Source organism: Cyanistes caeruleus, chromosome Z (genome assembly GCF_971803275.1).
Source record: "Cyanistes caeruleus chromosome Z, bCyaCae1.hap1.1, whole genome shotgun sequence".
Classification (NCBI taxonomy): domain Eukaryota; kingdom Metazoa; phylum Chordata; class Aves; order Passeriformes; family Paridae; genus Cyanistes; species Cyanistes caeruleus.
The window spans coordinates 10,541,655-10,568,257 of NC_141732.1; the positions used below are offsets into that span (position 1 = coordinate 10,541,655).

Sequence of the window (26,603 nt, forward strand, 5' to 3'; positions counted from 1 at the left end):
GTTCAGCAGATAAAAAAAAACTAATTTTAAGAATATGGAAATGAGAAAATAATGTTTAGCCAATCAATCCCAACATATTAAGTAGTCACAACAGAGATCTGTTGTGCTGCACTAGAAAATGATCTCTATGTTTCAGGTTGAGAAGTTTAAAATAATTGATTTTGAAAGGAAGAACAGGTTTCAGTTAGCCTTTACACAAATTTACTCATTTGTAGTGCATTAATGAGAGAGGGTATTCCATACCCAGTGTGTTACCAGCACACCCATTTGAACAGACTGTGTGTAGAAACACAGCACAAATGTGCAAAACTGAAACTAACCAGTGGAGCCAGTAGCGTTCTTAGTCCTTTGCTGCCTGGGTATTTAATCAAGAGCATCCTCTCAGCATATAAAAGTGAGAAAATTACATGGCTGAAGTGAATTAAGCTTTAATGTTTGAGCACACAGGAATTATGTGCTGTCACCTACATTCAGATTACTGGTAAAGATCATTGATAGTGTATTGATAAAGTCTCAGGTTGTTAGTTATCTTGCTTAGTGTGGAGATAGTGGTGGCAATGTCATGACCTTTTAATGGACTGAAGAACCATATTTAAAATGTTAATCCCAGTAAGAACTTTTTTTTTGTGCTATAAAAGGTGCCCACTCATTAAAGTAAAAGCTTTTTAACCCTTTCCCTCTGTGGATTAAGAGTCACATATTGACCACTAAGATATCTGTAGTTCAGTTTCCCGGAGATAGAGTAATTAAATGAAAGGCATAGGAGGAATTACTGTAATATTATCGATAATAAATGATTCTCAGTATGAAGCTCTTCATTATCATGTTTCATATCACAAAATGCTGTGTTCACACATTGTTCTTTGGCTGGGGTAGTTTTCTTCTGACATCAGCAAAATAATAAATCATTTTACATTTAGTCCATGCAGATTCACTGCTTAGTTGAGTGCCTTCTCTACAGTTAGGCCTCATTTCAGGAAAGTATTTAACCATTTACCTAAATCATTTGGCTTTGTGTGTGTTTAAAGCACCAGCTTAATTCTTGCCTTGAACAGAGCTGCTTAGTAGAATAGAGGGCCTTAATAGTCACATCTGTAATCTTTTAGGAACTTTGGAACTACTGTGTAAGGATGTATTTTTTACATCAGTTACAGACATGATTTAAATGAAGGATAAATTTTAATGCATTGTTACTCAGACCATTCTGTAACCTAACAAAACTTCTCTTACCATATATTTAAGGGCATTCAAGTGCCAATGTTAAAAAATGCCAAGACGTGAATAAGGAGGGAAATGCAGTAAAAAGCTCAGAAAGCTTGATCATTAACAGTACTAGTTTATAAACAAAGGCAAAATTACTTAAATGAAATGGCAAACAAAAACAGTTAAACAACTTGTTTGAACAACTCATCAAAAAGAGTATAGTAGTTTATCAAAATGCAGTAATTTTTTTTTTTGGCTTATTTCTTTTTGTAGCTCAAGGAACAGTTAATCTTTTTTGAAGGGATTTTGAAGGTTTAGGCTGCTTTGTTTCTTTGATGTAAAAGCTAATGCAGATTGATGCATTATTATACTTAAGTTAGAGCCTTAATAAATTCAAACTTAATTATAATGCATTTAAAATAATTATTTTTATTTAATTTGACATCTTTAATATACAAAATAATTAAAATACAAAATATTTATTTAATATATAAAATACAAAAATATTTATATTATTTAATATACAAAATAATTAAAATATTGTAAAATATACAAAATATTTTTTTTCCTCCCAGTTTATCTATTAATTAAAAAGTTAGAAACCAAAAGCAAATGACCCCCATCTGCTGAACTCCAAGGATTTCAATTGTCTTTGGCTCCTGGGAGCACAGAAGGCATACTTTAGAAAACTTTTTTATTTGAGGGGAAGAATTGGGGCCCTCTACATGTTTCTTGCCATGGGGTGGAAAAAGCAGGTGTAAACCAAGTGTGGTTATGTTTGATTCACAAGAAATCATTCTTGCAATACATCTTTGGGCATAGATAACCTCTCAGCAACCTTAAGAAGAAAGCTTGAACAAAAGAAGAATATTCCTAACGAAATGGATTATGAAGTTTGCATCCTTAAAAACAAAGGACAAGTTGGACAATATGTATTTGAAATGTGGTACAGGATTTTTCAGTTGCATTTTTTTATTGTGAGTCAGAATGTATAAGAAGAAAGGACAAATCTTGAGGTCTGAATTCAGTTTCAGTCAATCCCTAGCTACTTCTGTTGCAGACTACTTCATTTGTCTAGACCTTTTTTTTGTGTGGATGACTCCCTGAAGACCTGATGAGATACATTTGAACAGAGATTTTAATATATTCTTTTACATAAGCTGTTTATTTTGATTAAAATTGTGATCTGGATGGTTTGGGATAACAGCAAACAAGATTTCTCTTGTTTTCTCTAATGAACAAATTTCTTTTCAGAAAGGAATCTTATATTTGAGGAGTTCAGGAGGAAAATGCTTGCCTCTGACTGTTGCTGGTAGCAAAGGTGAATATGTGTGAATGTTAATAATTAGAGCAATGATTGTCAATTGCTCTTCAACAGTGCACCATTGTAGGTTACCTGAAGTTACCCAGAAATACACAGGAGCAGATACTTTTCTGTTTGGCAGCCAAGCTGTACTACTCAAGTATTCATACACAGTGGTTTACTGATCCTCAAGATAAAAAAAAAAAAAAATAAAATCCATCATTTTTGTTAAGCATGAAGAGCCCAAACCTCTGACTGTGCAAAAGATGGCTATTGTGAAGTGTGTGAAGAGCATATGACTTATTTAATGTAGTCTTGATATCTTCTGGCCAGTTAGGGAGAGATTTGTTGATCTAAATGTGAGTTTCTCATGACTGCTCTTTGGCTTTTCACATTGATTTGCTCTAACTGTGATTTTGCCCACACAAGTCTTCTAAGTTCTATCTCATGCTATTTAGCACTAGATTATTTGTTTATGCCCCAACTATCAGACTGAGCTATGAACAGTTAATTATTGAGCTTTAGGGTTTGTTTTGTTTCTTTAATGCTGAAGCAGTACTTTAAAGTAAGAGTGAAAGGAAGAAATAGTTTGTATGCTCAGTAATTAATTATTAATGTCTAAGGAAGACATCCCAGTAGACAGGAATGGGTTTTGCCATACCTGTGCACTTCCTTCTTCACACCTGTCTTCTGGTGCCTTTATAATGAATAGGACAAAGAAGGAGGGTGCAGGAAAAGAAACCTTTTGTTTAATTTTTCTGTGATACTCTCTGCTTTTTATCCTAATCCTGTCTGTGCTTTGAAAAATAGTTACAATGTTTCAGGCAGACAAGACTATAATTCAGTTGTGAATGAGACAATTTCACTACAGGTTGAAGATTAGAATTCATTTAAGATTAATTTGGAAACAGGTTTAAGAAAAATGCAACAGGGAAATTAAGAAAATAGCTTCAGTTTTAACCTCTCTGATTGATCTGAGACTAGCATTTTTCTCCTATGTCAGTAAGTTACACATATCTAAAAAAGTAAGTAAGCAGGTTTTGCACATTTTATCAATTCAGCTTTACTTATACATATTGAAAGACTGTATCTGTGACTCTCAAAGGAATGAGAATTCCAAAACTACATATTAGGAACCATGTTATTGGAATTTCATAATTTAGAAAGGGATGGGAGGAATAATATAAAGTCTGCATTGAATTCCATGGTTTGTCAGTCTTACTCAGTTAAAAAAAAAAAATGGTTGCACATCTGATCATAATCTTTGTAATTTCTTGGGTGTTTTTAAAGACCAGGTGTCATTGTATACTGCAAAGCTTTTCAGATCGTATTTATAGACAGAGAAACTGATTTAGATCAGGACCTATCTTGTCCATATGATATACAGAGATAAATATCTTCAGGTGAAAAATTGTTTAAAGTCCTACTGTTCAGAGACAGTGTGTATCAAGAGTAAGCCTGATAGAAAATTCTGTAGTCCATATTCTGTTTTAAGAAGAAATTATAGGAATGAAAAGAAAAAAACTCTACTATTAATAATAGTTGTGCTACTCAGTGCTCCTGCAATCTATAGAGTTTCAATTTGGAACTCTAACTGTTCCTTTGCCAGTTTGCCCAGCATAAGAGAGAAACTAATATAGAAGGGTAAAGCGAACAGGCTTAAATTACTATATTTCTTTATAGAACTTGGTCTAAAATGGCGTTTCCATGTCAGGAAAGAATATACTTTTCCTGTGAGTCTCTTAAATAGATACAAGACAATTATGCAGCAAAAAAATTTCATTGATTGAAGCCCACTTTCTGGATAGCAAATTGTCTGCTCATAAATTTATGTACTCACAAGCTATTCTAACTTGGGTTTTATGTTAATAAGTTCAAATTACTTTGGATAATGTATTTGAATGTAAAGTTTATTCATGTTAATAGATAGCTGTGGTTTCATACTGAAATTTCCTGTGTTCCTGGGTATGTTTGTGGAGGTCTGTGATGTTTTGGGGGCTTTTTTCTCCTCTATATTTTGCTCATGGTATTTTATATTATGTCTGGATTCATTCACTTTAGCTGAAGGATGGGGATTATGACCAGAACTTGTTAAAATATACACAGTTTATTAAACATAAAAACACTGTGAAACATCTCAAGAGTCAGTTTCATTTTACAGTCTTGCATATTGGGAAATAAAATTGTACATCCTACAAGTTGCAAGTTACTGGGGTGTCCAAATCACCAAATTCTAATTTGATCAGAAAATATTTTAAAATTGATTTTGTTTACAGATTGCAAGATTAATAATAAACAGCTATAACTTAATGTCAGATAAAAGCATTTCTGTAGTACAGCAAGCATAGATATGTCCAACAGACAAGCAGTTTTATCAAAATGTTTCTTCTCAAATGCTGCTCATAGATATTGACTGGTGGAAATTGATGCAGATTTTTTTTCCCTGGGAGTATGAAAGAGATGGAGATTTCAGTTTATGCAAGTTAACTATCATTCTGCTTTTTATATATTAGTAAGAAAGAAAATTTGTGAAGCTGACTTGCAGTATATATACTTCCTTATGAAGTTGACTGCCGTTTATCTCAATTACTCAGTGGGCAGGTCAACATGCTTGTTGGGTAAATGTTCTTTTCTTTCATTTTGTGAGTGTGAGAAGCAAGACCTTTCTGCGGATAGAGCATTGTTCTCCATATCCATTAACAGATGTCAGCGCATGCCTCAGGCAGGGTTAGCAAATACCACTCACAGAATCACATTCCATCCAACCTGATAGACTGTCTTTTGGGCTAGACACATGGTCAACACATGTTGCTAGTGTCCAGTTCAGACACTTCAGTAGTTTAAAAAAACCTGACAGTTTTTCTTTCATTAATTTTGTTTTTTTTAAGAATGAAAACTCTAAAAATGTTATTTTCTCATAAATGTGACCAATAGTAGAGTATGTGTCAGTACAGCAGAGCTCAGATAAAACTTGTTTGCTTTTTTAAGAAAGATAGGTAAACAAATGAGTCAGGAGACTGCACTTTTTCTGATATTGGCAAGTGGTGGCTGAGATAGGTTTTGTATTTTCAAGCAAAATCTTGGAATAAAAGATGAAGCTGACATCTTGTATGTTGTTAGTGCCTAAAGCAGACAAATGTAAAGTCATGTGTGCAGGATATTGATGACCACATTTAAAAATATGTGAACCTTAATTACCAGATCTCCTCATTCTCCTCAGATAAAGTGGGATAAATGTTGCTGGTGAGCTCCAGAGTAGTACTAATGTGACCACAAATAATGAGCTTGTGTCCATAAATCAATTTAACAAAGTGACTGGCTTCAAGCCAGATATTTTGGATTCAAATTGTGGTTAGAGGCTCCAAACACAAATCTCAGACTGGGTTTAGTCTCCTGTTGGGTGTGGTACATTTCAGCTAATGTTACTAGACTTCAACACAGAAGTTTGTCCTGTAAATCTGGGTCATGCTTTTGACAGAACAGTAGTCCCTCTTTTACTTTTGCCTATCTTCTCTCTTCATCCATCTTTGCAAGTTAAACACCCACAGAAATGGAAAATAAATAGTCAGGTAGAGACTGTAGGCAGGGGCTTTATAGCTATCAGAGTTGGGACAGAGCTGGGAAATAAGAGTTTGACCTCAGTGAGAACAATGCTCTGACATGTTGCACCCCATTATAACCCTTATCATCAACAACATGACTGCTGTTGCCCCCCAGATGCAATGAATTCTTCACTTCATAAGCTGCAGCAAAAGAGAAATTCTTAGAGATCAGGTGAAAGACATGTGCCAGCTTTGAAGGAATTTTACAAAAGCAGAGTTTGAGGAGACAGTTTTGATAAAAGAATGTCCAGCTCTTTGATTAGGAGATGCAGAATGTTGTGAAGTTAAGTGGGTGATGCTGCTGCAGTACTTGAGAAACTCTGGAGTACTCGGATTTATAGATGGGAAATAAGTGTTGATTTGTTAATTATCTTCCTCATTCCTACTCATGGAAGTATGAACTTATTTTTTAATGTTTGCTTTACCATTGAACATATATCTTTCTGCAGTGCTAGCTGTAAAAGGTCAATACAGGACCCAACTCTACAAACAAGGATAGTTATGAGTGTAAAGGGAAATTATTAAACATAAGTGGACTAAACATGTTTCAGTAGAATTTGTTCCTTAAAGAGCCTTTAAATCATGAAAATAAATAAATTATGTGTCTCTGCTTTAAATTAACTGTCACTGTTAACTATTATGATGCAACAGAATTCTTTGTTAACCAATAGAACCAGGAAAAAAAAGGTATTTCAGGTCTCTTGGGTTAATGGAATTAACACATGGTATGTCATTCAAAGAACTTTTGCATTTTAAATAGTACATTTCCTGTTCTCATTAAACCTACTCCTTTCCTCCTGTGTTTTGCAGTCTTCTTTGCCATGATTCTAATAGAAGACTCCTGGATGTAGGCTTTCTTTGTTTTGCGAACAATGTGTTTTGCAAACAATCAGGCTTTATTAAATTAAAAAAAGAAAATTTATTTTTTTTTGCATCCAGAAGCCTAAAGGCTTTTATCATACTGGTTTTGAGGAGGTTTCTTGGTTCTAGAAATTAAGATAATGAAAAGTTTGTAAGTGGTTAACTGCAGCATAACTGTAAACATCAATATTATGTGAGAAACAAAGTTTGAGAAAATCAAGCTTGATCAGTTATTTTACCACTGTTGTAAGTCTTGGCCTGGCTTATCTAAGAAGTTTCCAGATCATCTGCTGATGTGGAAGAAGTTGCTTCTGACATTTCAAAAGATTTGTTTTTTTAACCAGCACACATTAAAAATAATTTTTGCAAATTTGGTATTTTTTATTGTATTTATTTAGTTCTAGCTGAACATTCCATGACTCTTCAGAGTTACTCAGTGCTGAATAAGTTTTCTTCCTTAAAAACCTGAATGCCAGTTCAAACTGATTTGTTTCATGTTTTTTCCCACATTCTAGCCCCTATAGTAAATCACTTGTTTTTCTCCATTAAATAGGCAGCATGAAGTACCAGGTACAATGGTGGCTGATGAGAGCCCTGTTCTTTAACAAGAAAAACCCCCAGCCTTACCTCAGGAAGGCACAACGTCTTTCTTGTACTGTTGGCTGGTAAGAAGGGGTAAAGGCGGGAGATACCATTGGGAGACAAGCCACACGAATCTGATGCTTTTTCTCATGAAGTTCATCTTAATGCAACTCCCTCCTTTCTAATTTTTGCTTTTGGACCCACCCAAGTAATGTGAAAAATCTCCCAGATGAGAGGGACCTAGCAAGATTGAAAGGGCAAGGTGGATTTTCCACAGATGCCTGTGAAGTGAAATGCAGGGAGATCACTCGTCTTTTTCAAGAAATGTGATAAACGCTTGCAGCCGGATGTGAAACAGTAATCTGAAGTCTTTCAAGTGCAGGAGCCTGATTCTGCTCAGCTGTGTAATTATGATGGAAGGAAGCCAGACAAAGGCAGAGACCTGGGCGCAACCTTTTGGGAGTCTTGTTCCGGCAGAGTGGGTGGGAGAATAGGAGGAAGGGTACAAATAATAAGTTTCTTTGCCTGATTGATAATGAACTAGTAATAAGTGGCCTTATTATAGTAATAAGTTTCCCATGGAAGCCTGATGATTGCAGAGAAGCTTTAGCCGAGTGCGTGTGACCACATCTTATTTTGATCAGCTTAGCACAGCAAAGCTGTGTAATTATCATAATCTAACAATTAGCCTGGCATCCTTTCCCAGTATTTAATTACTCCAATAAATGCTAATTGAATAGAGGACTTAATGACAAGAGAATAAGTTTCTTTCTGCATTGTGTATTTAGCTTGCAGTATTTTCTAGGGGTAATTTTGAATACTGTTTTATTGAACAACAGCCTAAACAGGATTTTGCATCCTACATAGTGTTTTTTTCATGGTGTCTTGAACTTGCTCTAACTTGTGAAACTGTAACCTGAGGACTGAAAGGTCATGGATTGCTTCTTTTTATTAGAGGGTTTTTTTGTTTGCTTGCTCAGGGTAGCAATATCCTGCTAGAGATCTAAAATGTCAATGGCTTGCTACTGTTAGCAAACACACTTCTCACAGCATCTGGAAAATGTTGGATTTTCTTTTGGTTTGAATAGAGCTAAAATTAAAATAGCTCTTTGATTGCCTCATTGTTTGTGCATCAGAATCATTGTTGATGTCAGCAGAGCTGTGGGAACAGAGTTTATGAAATGTTGTGACAAAAGCCAGTGAAAAGAGCAGAAAAACATTAAAGAGGTTATTTTTCCATAGCACAGAAATAGCATCTTTAAAATTATCTGCAGTAAAATGGTACACGTAATCCCACAACCCCTCAGATAATTAACAACCGCAAGATTTCCCCCATCACACTTAAAGCTGTTAAGTTGGTTGAAATGAGGGGATTTGAAGTGAGTGAAAGAATGACAAGGCACAAGTTATGCTGCTATGTTCCAGTCACAGCATGAGAGTAGAGCTTGGAATAGTCCTAATGCATTACACATACCATCTAAACACAGACAAAAGCTATAGGCAAGCTCAGTGCCCTGGAATGGTGAATAACTACTTGATGACATCCTGAGAGCAACAAAAATGTTCTTCTTTCAAATGATAACAGTTTCCAGAAAATGTTTGGGTTTTGTGTATTGTGTGTGCAAATAACTACCAATACCCATCTCTCTGTTAATAATAATCAAAGCAAATAGTTTCATAACCAGTTGACAAAAAAATTTCCATCTATTTCTGTGTTTTTCCAGTTCAAGCTTTCCCTGTGCCTGGATCATTTGTAAGAGGTGTTTCTGTTGTGTAATAAGATTTAACCTACTGAAGATTCAGCCTTTGTTTGGGTACCTTTAGGATCTTCTCACCTGGCCTGCTTTTTTTGTGGTATTTGTAGGAATGGACTTCTCTCTGAAACATCACTGTCTCTATTAAATTTAATTAAAAAGTGGCTTAGCCTTCATGAAAGCAAAAAAGGAGGAGTTGAGTGACTAGCATTCATAGGGTTATGCATGTGTTGCTCACAGAAGCCTCTTTCCTTAGGAAACAGAACAAGTAACATTTTGCTGTGCTGTTCTGAAGACCTGTGAGTAACTGTAGTTTGTATTTACCCCAAGAATAAATCAGTTGGGTGAATTTTGTTGATGTTGTTTTACATTTCAGGTTATCATTTGAGGAAAAGCTGATAGGTGTGAGGCATTTGGCAGTGGCAATGTCCTCTGCATGTTGGTGTTAACAGGCTGTGCAGGCTTCAAGCATCAGAATAGAGGCCATTTACATCTGATTGCTTTCAATACCTGACTGAAGACCAGAATTTCATAATTTGTTGTCAGAGCAGTTATTTGTAGTCTTTTCTAGTTCACAGTGAAGCCTTGCTTCATGCATTTGACAGAACAGATTCCAAATAAAGAAAGGTTGACACAGTAAAAGGCAAATTTTCCAGTAAACTTATCTTAAGGTAGTGCATCTGGTGTGTCGATTTTACAGGAAGGGCAGAATATAACTAATAAGATTTGTAGGGGAAGTAACAAGCAGAAACTATTGAAATTCTTTTACCTATCTGTGGTAGTTTGACACTAAAACCCACCACACTGTCTAAATGAACAATTAGTGTTATTTGTGTTATTCTTAAACTGGATTTTTGTAGTGCTTATGCCAAGAAAGAGAGAAACCAAACAAAATTGTTACTGTGTTTTAAGTATCTGTTTAAATAGTCACTTTTTTCAGTGACCAGCAAAGTTATTATCTTCAAGATGAGTCACTGAAGCTTCAGAACTTAAAATTTTGAAGAGAAGCATACACACAGACTATGTACTTTCCCTTTGTTAATGGATAAACAGAACAGAGAAGGTACTAATTATTTACAAAGTGTTTTGCTAGTCTTGCTTTCCTGTGGTTAAAATATCCGTGAAGTTCTCTCTCTGCATCCTGAATACCTGGATATTTCATCAGTGGCACTTTAGCACAGAAATATTCCTCTGACAGACTTTGCTGGAAGCAGTGTCTGAGTTTTGTGTAGCAAGCTGATGTTTGTTGGTTATGGAAATATTTAGGTGTAGAAACTCCTTAACTATCAGTTTCTGCCTTCCAAATGCTACTGCCTAATAGCTGGCTTTGTAGTATGCAACTTCCCAAGACACCGTTTGAACGCCAGCTGACAAATACCAAAGGTTAATTAGGTTTGAAGAATATTAGTGCTTTGCTGTGTGTAAGGTAGAGCGCATGGAGAAAAATTGATACTATTTGCAAAAAAGTTTGTAAATTCTGTCTGATTTTTGGAGAAACCTTTTTGCTTGGTTTCTACCACAACACCATGCTCTGTTATTCAAAATCTAGATAAAACTGGTTTCTTCCTAGATTAAAGATCCTGTTAACCACATGGTTCCAAAAGGCATGGGAGCCTGGGTGAGGACCTGCCAGAACAGGAATGAAGACCTAATTGGGAAAAGAGAAAGTATAGCAGTAACATACCAGGAAGTCTTCTGGTTGGAATGGGACTGGAAAAAGGGACAGGACATCTGATATTCTTGTCATATCTGCAAATATGTCCATTAATGGGCTTCATCTTCCCTTTAGATGTTTCACTCTTCAGTATATGTAGATGGCTTTAATAATCAGTGCTTTAATTTGAAATGGAACTTTTGTTTTATTCGAATACCTGAAATAACACTACTAAGTAAGAGGTTTTCAGCCTGTAAATGTTAAGTGCTTTCCACTCAAATGTGGTTTCAAATTCTTGGAAGTGTGTTTCCTTTGTGAAGTGTTTCCTTTAATAGCTTTGAGGACTGAGCTGATGAATTTTTTCGTGAGTTACTCATGGCCATCCCTTCTTTTTTCTCTTCTGATTAGAAGACTTACCTTTCCTCTTTGAGGTGTAAATACAATATGCTGCTTGTAACTGGTGAAACAGGAATGGTCTCTGTTCACTCTAACAGAAAAGTTTGAGATATTGTAGCATCTTCTGGAAACATAAAATTAGTTCTGCATCTCTTTAGCATACCTGCTGAGTTTTTGATTACTGACTGCTTTAGGATATTGCAAGACAGGAAAGAAATACTTGCTCTCTGATTCATAGTTGGTTAATACCCTGGAGTAAAGAGACTTCACTCAGAGCTGCTTGATAAAATACCTTGGTACATATTTTCCCTGTAGGAGGTTCACTCCTGTGCTAACAATATTGGCTAAAGGTCAGCTTAGATCACTTAAAATATGCACAATCTCCTTCCCTTTTTAGTAAATGAACACTTCCTACCTATGACGGATAACTGATGACTGAAACTGTTGAGAGAACATGGTAACAGGGAGGAAAGGACACGGGGACAAAAAGGACTTGGTTGTGTGCTTTGTCCTCAGACCTGCTTTGCAGGCAGCACTTCAGAGTCTGGAGTGTGAATGAATGAAGACACTCAACTGTTTCAACACTTATGAAACAAGAAATAAGAAGGAACCTACTAAAATGCCAGTGATCAAAGAGGATGGTTACATTGTGGTTTTGTTAATTTAATAAGAATACAGAGGGAAACTTTGCCAAAAGGGAGTCAGATGAGGTTTGATTTTTCTTTTTCTGTACCATCTTACTGGTGAAGATTACAAGTTTGACTTTATTGCTAAATTGGGATTAAGGTGTGATCACACATTTAGCTGTCTGTCTTCTTGTACTTATCATCTCCATTACCATAGGCTGTGCCGTTGGATTCTTCCCTTCAAATTCAGCTATTTACAGTACAGACACTGTCTGGGAGGTGTCTCTAGACTCTCCTTTTGGTTAAAGGAGGGAATTAGCTGCTTCTGGAAGTGTGATCCATCTCATTACAATGTACTAAAGAGGCTGGATGAACTGAACATCTGAAATTCCTATTGCTCTCCACTGACTTTTAAAATAATACGGAAAAGCAGTTCACATAAGGTTATTTGTGTTGTAAAAGTCTAATGGTAGAGAGGGTCAATCTGATCTTGAATGTATTATGTAAGTGTAATTCTAGAAGCATATAGTTTGTGTCACAGAACTGTAATTGATCATTATGGTGAAGGTACAGGCTGATAAAAGAGGTAACCTTGAAAATCCCTTGAGAAAACAGAATTGTTTATCACCTACATGCTTAAAAAAACAACCAATACTGTCCACACAAACACACATATATAGGAATGTATCAATTTGTACTTACTGAAAGTGTAATTGAAAAAACAAACAGAGATATTATTGCCAGAAAGCACCTTTTTTATTTGTAACTTACACTCGCTCTTTTTCATTACCTGTTAAGAACAGCATACTGTTAACTGATTCAGAGAACAGATGGCAATTTGAAAACAATACATTTTTCTCAAATTGTCACAGTGTCCCTTTTGGAGTTACCACTCCAATCACCCAGGCTAGCTCGACACTGTCGACCTGTGGGGGGACACCTGTCTGAATCCTGGGAATCAGAGAAGCGGCTTGATGGAAGAGACCACAGCAACAACGGAAGAGGCAGGAGTCAGGCTCTCATGAAGGGCAAAGCCTAAGATTTATTTAATCCCCATGTGGACCTCTGACTTCTGGGACGCTGCTCCAGGAGAGCCCCCGAAACATGGATGACAGCAACTTAAATCTGGGGGAGGAACCAGGGGAGAGGACAGATCTCAAACCAATGGGAAACCAGGGGGGAGTGTGAAGGGATCAGAGGGACATTGGAAAAGATCAATGAGGAAGGTCCAGGATGGGACCTCTGCCCTATCACTCAACCACCCTCCCTGAATTTTCTCAACACTGGGAGGAGTAGCTGAGTGACAGAGAGGGCCCAGAGGGGAGGAACAGGGAACATTCAGGAACAGGAGTCAGGTACAAGGCTGGATTGACAATTGGGGTAGGAGGGTACAACTTGGGTTAAACTAATAACAAAACAGAGGGAGAGGGAAACAAACCATTAACAAAACGACGTGGGGAGCAAAATTAACAACACAATACAGCAGCAAATGTGTTAAGACATTATCTGTTCAGGCGACAGATTTTGAAAGCACTGGAGTACAAAAATGTGTATCTTCACCAAGGATTTGGATAAATGTAAATTCTCTTGGGAGAACTGTGGTTCAAAAAAAGGCTTTTCCGTGTTACAGAGTGGAAGTGTGAGGCTGTGCCCTGGCTGAAATTATACAGATCTATCATGCTTTGATGCGTATTCAGTTTTTTTCCTTTAAAAAGCTATTTTATTGAAGTTATCGTAGGGATATGAAAAGGTGTAGTTTGCTCTGAATTTATCCTTGGAGGACCAGCAAATCATTGCTTTTTTTCTGAAATTAGATAGAAGGATCCAGATGGCAGATTTCAAGCCCATCAGGTGTTTAAAATATGCCCCTTAGCTAAAAAGAGGTATTATAGTTATATCTGTCATGGCCTTTTTATTGCTCTGTGGTACTTGACAACTGCAGCTGTGAAAGACTGAAGCTACAAGTAGCCCAGTCAGACTGAAGTGGAGTATGTCAGTGGTTGGTTTCTTTAGCTGCCCCAGGGAATTTAATGAACGCATAGACCTGGTTTATGGAATCGTTAAATCTATCATGGTATAAATTCACATGAAGGCAGTGAATTTGTCCCCACAGTTTCTTCCAGACACTATGGCAGGCATTAGAAAAGTAATGTAAGTGGGACATACAGGGGAGAAACAAGGAAATCCTCCCCACCCCCAACAAACAAGAATCCCACATCTCTAAGGAGTCATCAGTAATAATAACAGCAATAATAAAATGCATCTGGGATGGTGCCTTGCAATGCATTTCTCAGCTGGCACTCATTCAGATCTGTCACATTAGGCTGAGTGCTGATAATTTGTATCCCAGAATCCTTTTATCTGAACAGAGCAGCATCTTCAATATGTACTTTTGGCAAAGGAGAAGCATGGCTTTTCAAATCTCTTTAAAAAGCAATACAGACTTTTCTTTGCATCTTGACAAACTGTTGCTTCTTATGATGAAAGAGTAACCTGTTTGTATTCTTGCAGTAACTGTAAGTACTTGCAGTCAAATCAGCTTTCAGCATAGGGGTGATTACTGCATGATTCAGAGAAAAGGATATGTTTGAGTTATTTATTTGGTGCATATGCAGATATTTCTAGAGACACTGATTTGGGAAGGCTGATACAGTTTTGGCCTCTGCTACTTCTTGCTTCAATTAAAAAAAAAAACAAACAAATAAGACAGACACTTTCTTTGTTTATTATTCAGTAAACCATAGGGAAAGATAGCCTATATCACACACTGAGTGGTTGATAATAACAGACTTATTTTGTAAAAGAATAGAGCAAAACCTTTACCCAAAAGGTTGTATGATCATATTCCTGCATAATAAGTCTCTGATAGCTCTGGTGAATTGTAGGGGTCATTTTTGAGAGTGAATGTACATGGCTGGAGTGAAATGAAGTGCCATTAGTGATGCCCTTTAATATGAGAATGTCGCCCTGCAACAAGGTCATCCTGAGATAACTGTGCTTACGTTTGAACTCTTCCTGTGATTTCAGATTCCAGCGAGGCGACTACCACATTGATGTCTGCATCAATGACTACCTGGATGTGTTCTGCCCTCACTATGAAGACTCGGTGCCAGAAGATAAGACCGAACGCTATGTTCTGTACATGGTGAACTTTGATGGCTACAGCTCCTGTGATCACACTTCCAAAGGGTTCAAGAGGTGGGAGTGCAATCGGCCGCATTCCCCAAACGGACCATTGAAGTTCTCGGAAAAGTTCCAGCTCTTCACGCCCTTCTCACTGGGATTTGAGTTCAGGCCAGGCCGGGAGTATTTCTACATCTGTGAGTATAGAGAGATTTGCCATTGTTGCACCACAGGTATAAGAAACACAGCTAATTTTTCACCTATACTCTGTAAAAATACAGAGGGGCAAACGGTATATAATGCAGATGCTTTACAGTGAACATGGGCTTAAACTATCTCCAGATACATTATCTAGGAATCTAGCTAGTGAAAAATGACATTAAATCATGTTTTCTTTTCTCACATGATACAGCATGCCAGCCTGCTCACTGAACCACAGCTGACTTTTAAAGCAAAATACACTATTACATTTATTTCAACACTCTGAGGCAGGGCAAGAAGGGGAGGTTAGAAATTGTCCTCAGATATGAGGAAAAATAATTAATCCTTTGTATGTGGAATACCTCAATTTTCTTACTTGTGTAGATGAAATACTCTTGTCTCTGTAGTATTTATTACCCAAGGAAAGTGAGGTTTGTGTAGCTCTTAAGTGATATTATGCTGCTGATGTCAGTAGCACAGTGGTATTTAAAGCTGTAATTTCTCAGGCTAAATAATCCTAGTATTCAGCCAGGTGGCTTTTTTCTACCTTCCTTTCCCCCACAACTTTTTCATGGGCGAGCTATTTCTGTCAATGGGAGTGCTCTGGGAGCAGGAGGCAAGAAGGTGAAGATATCTGCATCAGGATTGCTCCAGGCATCCAGACAAGATGCAGGAGACATAATGTGGGTCTAAGAAGGGAAAACACCAGGAGGTTAAAACCCGGTGGGTTAAGCACACTGATTCATTGACTCCACTATGCAGGTCATATCATTTCAACTATCTCATGTGTTTAGTACTCCCAGCAAAGATCTTATTTCATCAACTCATTTTGTGCCTGTAGCTTTCAATCCTAACAAGTTTTGACTGCTCCAGCTTTATTTTTTCCCTGTTTTTTGTTTTAGACAACAGAGCAGAAAGCTTTAGATAGACTGCAGATCCCAATAAATATTGCTTTCATATGTGTAGCTGGCCTTTCTACTGTGAAACAGTCATTCCACCTCATTTCACCAGAGAAACTGAGTACATATGATCCCGGTTTTCAGCCTCATTTCTTCAACACTGAGATTTTTGTTTTCCCTTCCATAATCTACAGGGAAATAACAGTCTTAGTGGATAGCTTCCCATTAATTTCTTTTTCTTCCATCAAGTAAAGAACTCTAGTGAGTAGTGCTTTTTCATCAGAAAAACTGTATCTTGTTCTTGTGCTGAAACACAATAATAAAAATAATACTGTGAAAAACGAGCTTCACTTTCCTGGTAAAATTTAAAGGTTTAATAAAAGACAATAGGAGACAAAAAAATAAAGCAAAATTTAGCAGCAGGATGCTTGGCATTCAGCCAAGAGCACATTTGCTGTTTTGGAGACACCCTTTTCTATTTTTTCTAATCTTTTCTATTGCATCATCCTTTTGTATATTCATAAACAATTATATATATTTAAACTTTTCTCCAAACTAGTTTATATGTTCCAAGAACTGTTTAGCATGGCTCCTCCTCATTTAGAGCATGCACATTTCTTGGCTGTGGTTTTAGTCTGTTCTTATTATCACCTCCAGCCTGGGTTTTGGTCCATGTTTTTTTCAGATGGTAGGTGCTGATAGCTGGCATATCAGCAGCAGGGTCTTCACCACACGTTCATTGGATGTTATCCCAAGCAAGCAGGCAGTTCAAGCATAACTATCAGCTGTTCCATTACTATGGCTAAGTTTAGTTAATGGAAATAAAAACTATAGTAAAAAATACTTCAGCATTAAATATATAACATCCATTTCAATATTTTGGGAAAAACCAGCATTACAATATGTATCTATAACAGTACTAAAAATAATATTTTAAATAATGTTATTTAAAACTGGGATTTGCTATGAGAAATAATATAAAGATATCAGAGTTAAACAGATAATATTCAGGGATCAACAAATCTGTATTGTGTAGGATCAGTCCAACTTGTGTCACTTCAGCAAGAGTTCTGTGTAATTCAAAATTCTGATATCGTGCTCCCTCGGAACAATGCAATTATTTCGTGGATTTTTGTTTTGTTTTGTTATTTTTCAAAAATTCAGTTCCAGAGCATCATCAGTCAAATAAGCAGGAATAGTTAAGCTAAGGAATGCAGTCTATCATCATAAGGTACAATAAAATGTAGCACTGGAAAGGCATAAGTAGCTGCAAGACTGAAGAAAATTACTATTTTTCTGAATTTTTAAAAAAGAAAAAAGGAGAAATGTTTAATATTCATCAAAACCAAAGATGAAAGTGAAGGGAAAAAAAAGAGAAATCTCAGCTTGGGCTAATAGCTTCATTGTTAAAACATACAAAATCCATTGAACTCTCAAGCAAGATATTGTAATTTAAATTCACCCAGGTTGCTTTATGCCTGGCTTTCCTCATTTGTGCTCAAATTCAATATGTCACTAAAAATCATATAACTTTCATTTTAAAATCTATGATATTAATTTAACTGTCAAGGGCTCTCTTCAAAACAATTGTTCTGAAGAACTTTAAAATGTGAAAAGCTTTATGATATTCAACTGCATTCATATGGAATTATTTTTTTTGATGGAGGTAAAATAGCAAAAAAATAGCAGAGATGTAAAGTATTAGTTTAAGCTAAGCTTAGCTGAAATTGCATTTTTACTCATGTTTTAATGACACAAAAGCATTTTTCCTTTTTTTTTCTGTAGTTGAAGTATTTTTTTCCTTCATCCTGTGCTTTGCTGAGGGCATTAACAAGGGCACTGACATTGCAGAAATTTCAGAGAACTGTACAATAAGTTAACAATAACATGCAGACCTTCTCAAGGCACAGTTGTCCATCCTGGAATGTTTTTCTCTTATCTATGCTGAAGAAAGATGGCAAAATGTTGTTCCTTGTTTCCTCATCAAAATTGTAAGCAGATGCTAGTTCAGGCTGTGGAGACCACTTTTGTTAGCTTTCTGGATCTGCATGTTAAAGAAATGACTGCTTTGCCATGAAAGGTTTCCTTAGCTTAGCAGATCTGAAACCTTTGCCCTCTCTGCAAGAGAGAGGGAAAAGTGACTACATAGGATCAGTCTGGTATGTTCTATTAAAGGGTTACAAAATATGCTGTGTAGTCTAGATTGCTGAAAAGACAGAGATATTAAGTGGCTGGTTACCTGAATTACTTTCTGATGCTTTGTCAAAAATCTTCACAGTTTACCTTTCAAGCATGTGGCTTGCTTCTTTTCTTCCATTATTTTCAGAAAATGAAATTATTTGCGAACAATCACTGTCTCTGTGTCTGAACTGTTCATTTGGAAAATGCCACCATTTTTGTTATGCTGTTGCCTTCACATATTGCTCAGATGAACTTGGATCTCCATTCTTTGCATGTTCATTCTAGGATAATGAAAAGAAAAAATCTTATCCATTTGATACCAAATTTACATTGAGCAAGTGAATTCAACGTCAGAGTCAGGCAATCAAAAGTACTGATTGAGTTTGCTTTTGAAAGAAGAAAAGGTTATTAAATATTTATAGAGAAATTAACTTTTATTTAGTTAGGGTGTGCACAGCATGGGGCTGGGGAAAACAAAGAATAGATCATGACCTGAAGTCTCAATTTTTACTTAGTTCCTATCAGGTGCTCATCTCAGGTTAGTGTATGCCAGCCTGAAAACAAACAAAATAGTATTACTACTGAAACAGAAGCAAATGAATTACAGAGAAAGCAGAAACAAAATAGTGTCATGACAGTAATTTTAATGTCCTTTGGAAGGGAACATAAGTTTTGCTGTTCAGGTTAAGGTGAAGTACTGTGCAATGTGAGATGAACTCAAAAGCTAGGAAGGGAAAAAAATCCTGAAATGTATAATGTTTCATAATCATATATTTCAAAATTATCATATAATTTCAATTATTTTAACTTAATTGCAGATCATTTATTAATGTGTTAAGTAAAGGTGACAATTTGGCAAGTATACATCAGAGCTGTTGAAATAATAAAAAGGAAGATGTGTCTAGAAGCAGGCTGGTAAAGATTTCTTCAGAATCCTGATCTCAGTTGCCAATCCAACCTGCTTTGTTGATTTAAGCTATAGCTTACAAATTGTTCTTTTCTTGGAAGCACTATGTTGTTGTAAAGCACAAAAGTTGTATTAATGGGTGTGGTATATGCTTTTCTCTGAGTAATCAGTCCAATTAGTTCAGACAAGAACTCTGTAATTTATCCTTACCTATGGATAAAATATCTAAGGTATTTTTATCATATCCTCCAAGATTTTATGTATAATGTTTATTTAGTAATTTGATCACTGTGAATATTTTAATTTATATATGCCTATACCGTTTTTCTAGAACGACAGGGTAGGTTTGCTCTTGTTCACAGTTCTCTTGCTTCTCTTCTGTTCTCCACAAGATTCTGATGATTTTTTGCTAACAGTAAGCAGACTTTACTTTTTATATATCTGGACATAAGTTGTGGGGATTTTTCTCTATTCTTCTTGAGAAAAGAGCCCCATTCATCTTTTAAAAAACCTTTTGAAAAGCTAAAAACCTGTGATTTATTTGTATGACCTTTTTTTTCCTGCTGTTTGTTTCTAATTTTATCTCCTGCATGTGTCTTCCTTAGTTTATTTCAAAATGCTTATACTGTTTTTTGTCTCACCTTTAATGTGTCACTATCACTGTGCCTTTGTTATCACCATTTATTTTCATGAAGCCCCTGATTGTCAATTGGGAAAACTTTGGTGAAATTGTATATCTTGTGATCACATCAGGATAGTGTACTGTTACAATTTTAATTTAGTTATTGTTATAAATAATATATTTAAATAGTTTGTGTTTATGGCTAAATTAAGAAGAAGTTTGTAAAGTTGTTCTTTCAGTTTTACATATGCTTCTTAATAACATATAACCATCCTATACTCCTTTTTCTCATAGAATACATTCCCAAGAAAGCTGCTGTTACCTGTTCCCTTGATATTTTTTGTTTTTGTGTTTGTTCTGCATTACCCTTGCTTCTCTGACCTAATTCCTTCTTTTCCTGAAATTTCTGATTCTGTGGGTTTTTAATTCAAATTATATTCCATCCTGACAGTCTTAGCTGCTACTTCTATTGGAAAACATGCAATTTGCATTATTTCTAATACAAAAATTGTGTCTTCTGTTACCTGGTTCCACCTCTGTTTCTGGAAGTTGTCCTCATCACATTCCAAAGACTGTGGAACTGTTTTAATCCTGCTGTCATTTTTCTCTAATAGCTGACAGGTAGCTGTATATGGATATGTATATGGACAATCATTCTGCACACATCTGGAGGGTTCTCTGATTCTAAGGATTTTAAGGAAAAAACAGCAGTAGTAAAAAGTGTTTTAATACCTACATCTCTTACTTCTGCCTATTAATTTGGTAGTTAGCTCATTGTATTAATAAGGTCTCTAGCTGAGCTCTTGTTGAGCCAGTAGCAGTCCCTCATGACAGTTAAGCTAAATTTCCTTTCTTTACCCCCTTCTGCCATATTTTGTGAGTGCTTAAGGGTTGAGTGTGCTATTATTTTTCTTTAGTCTCAGCTAACAATTCTCTGTCAATTTTTCTGCCCCATGCCCCACATTTCATGAACAGGTTGATTTTTGGTAGGGTTACTGTCTTTTTATCTCAATATGTAAGCATAAATCATATTGCTATCATTGACTTGCCCTGTGCCTGTTCACTACTTTCCATCTGAAATGTTCATGGAACCTGTACCGAAATGCTCTCTTCAAGTGTCTTGGCCACAGAATTGCTGGGGATGGGACAGGACTCGAAACTACCACTGCTTGCTGCTGCTGGTCCTTTTATGGATTTTTTGATTTTAAAGAAGAATTATTGACATAATTTAGAGTCTTAACAGGGAAGAGCTGTACATATCCCTTTATAAATCAGCAGTTAGCATAGGAAGTGCTTTGTTCACTTTTCATGGAAATTAACACAGACCTGACAATATTACTAAGACACCCTGGAAGCTTCCAAATTGCCAGCTTGGCTATTACTCTGTTAGGACTGCATTCAGTATAGCAAGAATTAAGAAAGGTGACTTTGCAGAGGCAAGATTGAATAGCCTGCGATACTGTATAGGAGAAAACTACTGAGAAATCTTCACTGTAATTGATTGTAACAGTTGGTATAACAGGTATTTTTCATGTGCTCAGAAAAGAATGATATTAAACAACTGCACAGATCTCATTGCTCTTGCTCGAGCACCAGCTTAATATTAGTGGATATCAATGTTTTGCATGAACAGGCACAACTCACTGTAAGATGGTTATTTGATTTAGGGATCTCTATGTTTGCTAGAGGTTTAGTTTGATGTAGTGGGAGAAAGAACAGAAAGACTGCTAGCTGTAATTTTCTCTTATCAGAAAATGTAAATGTGAGTCCCCCCTAAAAACTACACTTCTCCCTCTTTTAATCATCCTCCTGTAAACCTGGAAATCTTGCTTTATCAGAACCAGTTATTGTCATCAGCAAAACAGTTTATGCTTCTGACTGTAGATCTGTTGGTAGGAGGTTCTGTCTGAGTGCACAAGTACACTCTCAGATTTTGAGCCTGACTTACCTGAGGAAATTTCTGCTGGAAAAGGAGATAATTTAAAGAAAATAGTGTGACTTTCCCTGTGCATCCTAAAGAGTATGAGAGTGAATCAAAGGGTACTATAGGCAATTTGGCTAACGGTTTGGTTAGATTACTTAGAATTATCTTTTTTAGAGGAAGTCAGTCATATCCCAGCTGGGGTTGCATAGTAATATTTAATTGGTATTACTCTAGAATTATTTTTTTTTTTTTTAAATCATCTAGCACTTAGAATATATGGTTTTCTAATAAGAAGTCATTTTTCCACTGAGTAGTTGTATGAAAAAATCTTTCAGAAAACCTCTTTGTGTGTTGTTGTCCTCATATCAATGATTTACATGCTCTAAAATGCCTAGTTTGGATATTTTTCCATCTTGAATTTTTAAATATTTGGACTAAAAATCAAAAATTTGACTTGGAACAAAGTTTAGCTTTAGAGAGCTGTGTGAGCTTTAGAGAAATGAGGAGGGGAGATTGATGGTAAATCTTGTCATAACATACTTAACTTATACCAGGGACAGTGAAGTCACTTTACTCAAAGGCTAAACTTCTATTAAAAATTGTTTCTAGTTGTCAAATGGTTAATCTAAATAGCATATAATTGCTTTGAAAGTGAAGATGGGATGTGTCTTTCAGCAAATGAAAAAACACAGCCTGTCTTCACTTCAACAGGTGTTAGTTAATTCAGGTACATTTCCTCAACGTTTTTTGCAAACACGAAGATCACTTTTGGACTCTCTCTTTGTATATCCTTGTTTGCACCAAAAAGTGAAAAATGAAGGTTAACTAAAGAACGTTATTAAAGGATGCTGAGGGAATCACAAACATTTTTAGTATGTTAATTGCACTTCTCTTTTAGATAAACGTTGTTTATTGCCAGGTTCCCCATTAACCTTTCAATCTAGACCAAATCAACATAAACACTGATTCTGCTTTGACAGCAGTGGGATCAGACATGCCACTCTACTACAAATCCTGCTTTGATAGCTGGTTTACTAGAATCACTTGAGATGTTCTGAATGAAATCAAAGCAATTGAAAGGGTTTGATAAATGTGTACTTTAAAAAATATTTTTTGTAATAACATTAGACAGACAAGGAAGGTGACCTTTAAAGGGGATTCATGCTTAGCCTAGTGTGTAGATTAAAGGACCAGTCTCTGTTAGAAAGCATCAGAAAAAGATTAAGTACTGGTCCTGCTTAAAAGAAAGCAGAAATAATCACCAGTGTCTAATAGATTTTGACGTTGGTTGTGTTCTTAGAATCCTCAAAGAGGACATTAAAAGCTGTCGAATAATTTGGGACTTGAGAGAAATCCATATAAGAAAATGAAGAGAGAACCCATGGAAGCACTGGTCTCTACTGCCTGAGTTTTTCAAAGGGAATGAATGTCTTTCAGAAGGCAAGTTTAAAAAAGAAGGTTTAGATTCACATGCTTCAAAAATTGAAGTGCCACTAAGATCCTGACAGCAACAGAAAAATAAGAGGGGAGGTTATACTCCTCTTGCATCTCTGAACATTGTCTATGGCATATTTTATAAGGTCTTCACCCTTCTGTGAAGATCAGTGATGTGTTACTTTCTACTGAAGTACTGATTTTGGTCATTAGAAAGAGTGAAGGAGTGACCACAGAAATGTGGGCAATGGGGTTTTCTTTTCTCTGCCTTTTTTTCTTTTTCATCTAAGCTGCTTGACAAAGGCCAGTTCATTTTGTAGAAAAATAAAACGTGTTGAATGTTATCTGATCTTCCAATCACAAGCATTAAAAAAAATAGATTGGTTAGACCTTGGATAAAAGATTTTTAGGTAGCATTCGGAACTTGGTGAATCCTACATGAGGCACCTGCATCAAGACAAATGGTGACTGAATGTTCTCAACTGGTGACTGTACTTTTTTACATTTGTGATTCCTGTAAAAATCCCATTGCAATTTTCTTAAGTGTTTAAATTTTAGTGTTCTGCTGGAAGTACAATTGAATTAATCGCTCACAGCTCTTTAAATCCTGATGGACCATTCATCATTCCTTACTTCAAGTCAGTTTTCATGTTCAACAGCTACAGCTTAACATCTCAGAAGTTGCTGCACTTTGTTGGTGAGTGAGACTCATTGCAGTGATACTTCACGGGAATGTTACGAGATTAATTAACTGAAGCACATGGATTCAGTGGGTGAAAGGATTCACAGAAGCAGAGAGTAATATCAATAATTATCTGAGGTCTTGTAACTCTGTAACAGTGTTCTAATTTGATTTTTGAGCAAACTGAAACCTGTTTAATGAGCTGTTGTATTGGAAGTATGCATTTCATAACATGGAGCAGATGCCAACAGAAATGAAAACAGCATAGCATGACATTTGGAATAACAGTGTTGTACTTCATTGCCTCCATGTCATCAACATGTTAAGCCTCTCTGTTCCTCAGACTAAATCAGGAAGACAGCACTTTCTTGGGTCATACTGTATGTGTCATGATACAAACTGGATTATATATGCATGCCTGCGACCACTAGACTAAAACTAAACTCCCTCAATGAAAAAACACTTCCACATGCTGAGCAATTGGCTGATGATATTGTTTTATAAGTTAATATTCAACATTCAACTCCACATTTTTTTTAATTCTGGAATTTAAAAAAAGCAAATTTGCTTCTAATCTACCTAACCCCCTGATATTAGAAGAGGCTCCTGAAAAGGGAAAACATTACAGAATTCTCAATAACTTTCTAATTTCCAAGTCATGTGTACTCTTCAGACAAGGTGGCCAGGACTCTGGGTTCAAAATGATACATGCAGTTAATACTTCTCTCTCCAAGATTCTTGTCAAGTCAGTATAAATAATGTAGAATAAGATTTTTTTTTCACAAGAGTATTAAGAAGTACATAGAAATGCTTTATTCAGAAAAATTACAGAAAAATCTTTTCAGAAAATCTTTTTACAGAAAAATAATTTCAAATGTTTTCACTTCCCCTCAGAAAAGCAGTAGGCCATTCACATTATTGATCAAATGAGATTTTTATTGCCTCTAAAATCTCTCTGGCCTTCCTTTTACATCATGGATATTTAATATTTAAAGTATCAAGAGGTATAGCCAGCCATATATAGATACAGCACTACTTCAGGGAATTAAGAATGGCTTGAAGGTGTATCAAAATCTCACTTGTACCATGCCTCTATGCACAAATGTAACCATTTGATAGTTATGGGGAATACCACTGCTGTTGCTGATCTTCTGGGGGTGAAATGATCTTAATTATTTGAATAAGAGTGGAGATATATTAATCAGTTTGAAGAGCTCTGACATTTCAGTCATATTGGTGTTCAAAATGTGTTCAGGCAAAAATAAACCAGAACAGCATAACTCACACACATTATGTCTTAAGAGTTGTAGGTGAGGATATTGTGAAGATACGGTCTTGGGTTTCTTCCTAAGCAGTTTTTTGACACATCTGCTTTTGTTAAATCTGGAACATCTTCCTTTATCTCAATACTTGTAATTGCATGTGGACTATTTCTCTCTAATATTTTGAGAGTTTACGGAAGATCTTAATTTGTGAGGCATTGAGGACTACACTGTTATTCTACAGCACAGAGCCCCGTTGGGACTGAAGCCAGGATCTGTAACAGCAGCTGCAGCAGAACATGCTGTCTACCTTAAATGTAGTGCCTTTCTTCAATATTTTCAGGACTGTGAATGCAGCCTGTCCTCTTGAGGAGGGCTTAGTAACAGCACTTCTTTGCTTCTGGCTAGTGATCCCAATAAGTCATGAATTTGTTTTTCCCCATGGGCATGAAGTTATTCATCCAGTTCCCGTTGGTGTTTCATGGAGCTGGGATCTGACTTCCTTAGGTACTATCTGTAAACAACATCAAAAAATAGAAGAGAGGGTAGTCAGCAGTCCACAGGCACATCAGTGAGGTACCAAATACCTTTCTCAAAGAGAGGTTCAGAAACAAATCGTATGTTTTTTCAGAAACTAAGGTGTGTTCCAGTGAGGTGATAACAGTGCTGTGTAGCTCACACATGAGCAACTGATATAGGCAGGTTTCTGTTTAACAATCTTTTTTATAATGTTTTCTTGTATTTCACAAGACTTCTAAAGTTATTTTATTAGCAGTTCAGTATAAGCAGATAAGCTATAATGCTGCTGGAGTTTCAAAATAACTGTGTAAGAATACATTTTAAGCACATTTATTACAAGACAAAGATAGTTATTGTCGAACCAGTTGTCTGAAGCCTTAAAATATGGATATTATTTATTTTTCACAAACGGCAGTATGAAACCTCTCATATGTCTCTCACTTGAACGACGTGTGCAAGGCTGTCTCTGAGGAAGGAAGCATCTCTTTGACAACTGTTTGGAGGTGTTCTGCAAAGTACTCACATTCCCGCTCACACGCTTTGCTGCAGTAATGAGTTTCAAAATTAAATTAGGAGGAGTCAAGCAATCTCTTATTATAACACTGAAAAATGCCACCAGCTAGGTAGCAAAAGCAACAGCTCCCTCTCAGTTTGTTTTAACAGACTTCCATGCCCATTCAAAATGTGCCACTTCCAGCTTGTAATAGGGGAGTGTTGGGTAGGTTTCACTGCTGCCTCTTTCCCCCAAGTCCCAAGCAGAACAATCAACCAGTGTGGTTGGAAGCTATTGCCAGAGATAGAGTTCCTCATCTGTAGTGCCTGCATCTGTGGTAGGTTTGCTTAGAAACATACACCAGTGCAACAGCAT

At 36.2% G+C, this 26,603-nt stretch overlaps 1 protein-coding gene across 3 annotated transcripts in view; it reads left to right on the top strand.

Annotated features, from left to right (window-relative positions):
• Positions 1–26,603, top strand: part of EFNA5 (ephrin A5) — a 210,286-nt gene that overhangs the window by 154,465 nt on the left and 29,218 nt on the right. For all 3 annotated transcript variants that reach the window (XM_086868431.1, XM_086868430.1, XM_086868432.1), the window contains one exon: positions 15,009–15,301. In XM_086868431.1, the coding sequence (XP_086724557.1) occupies positions 15,009–15,301 (293 nt within the window). The remainder of the gene's footprint in view (positions 1–15,008; positions 15,302–26,603) is intronic.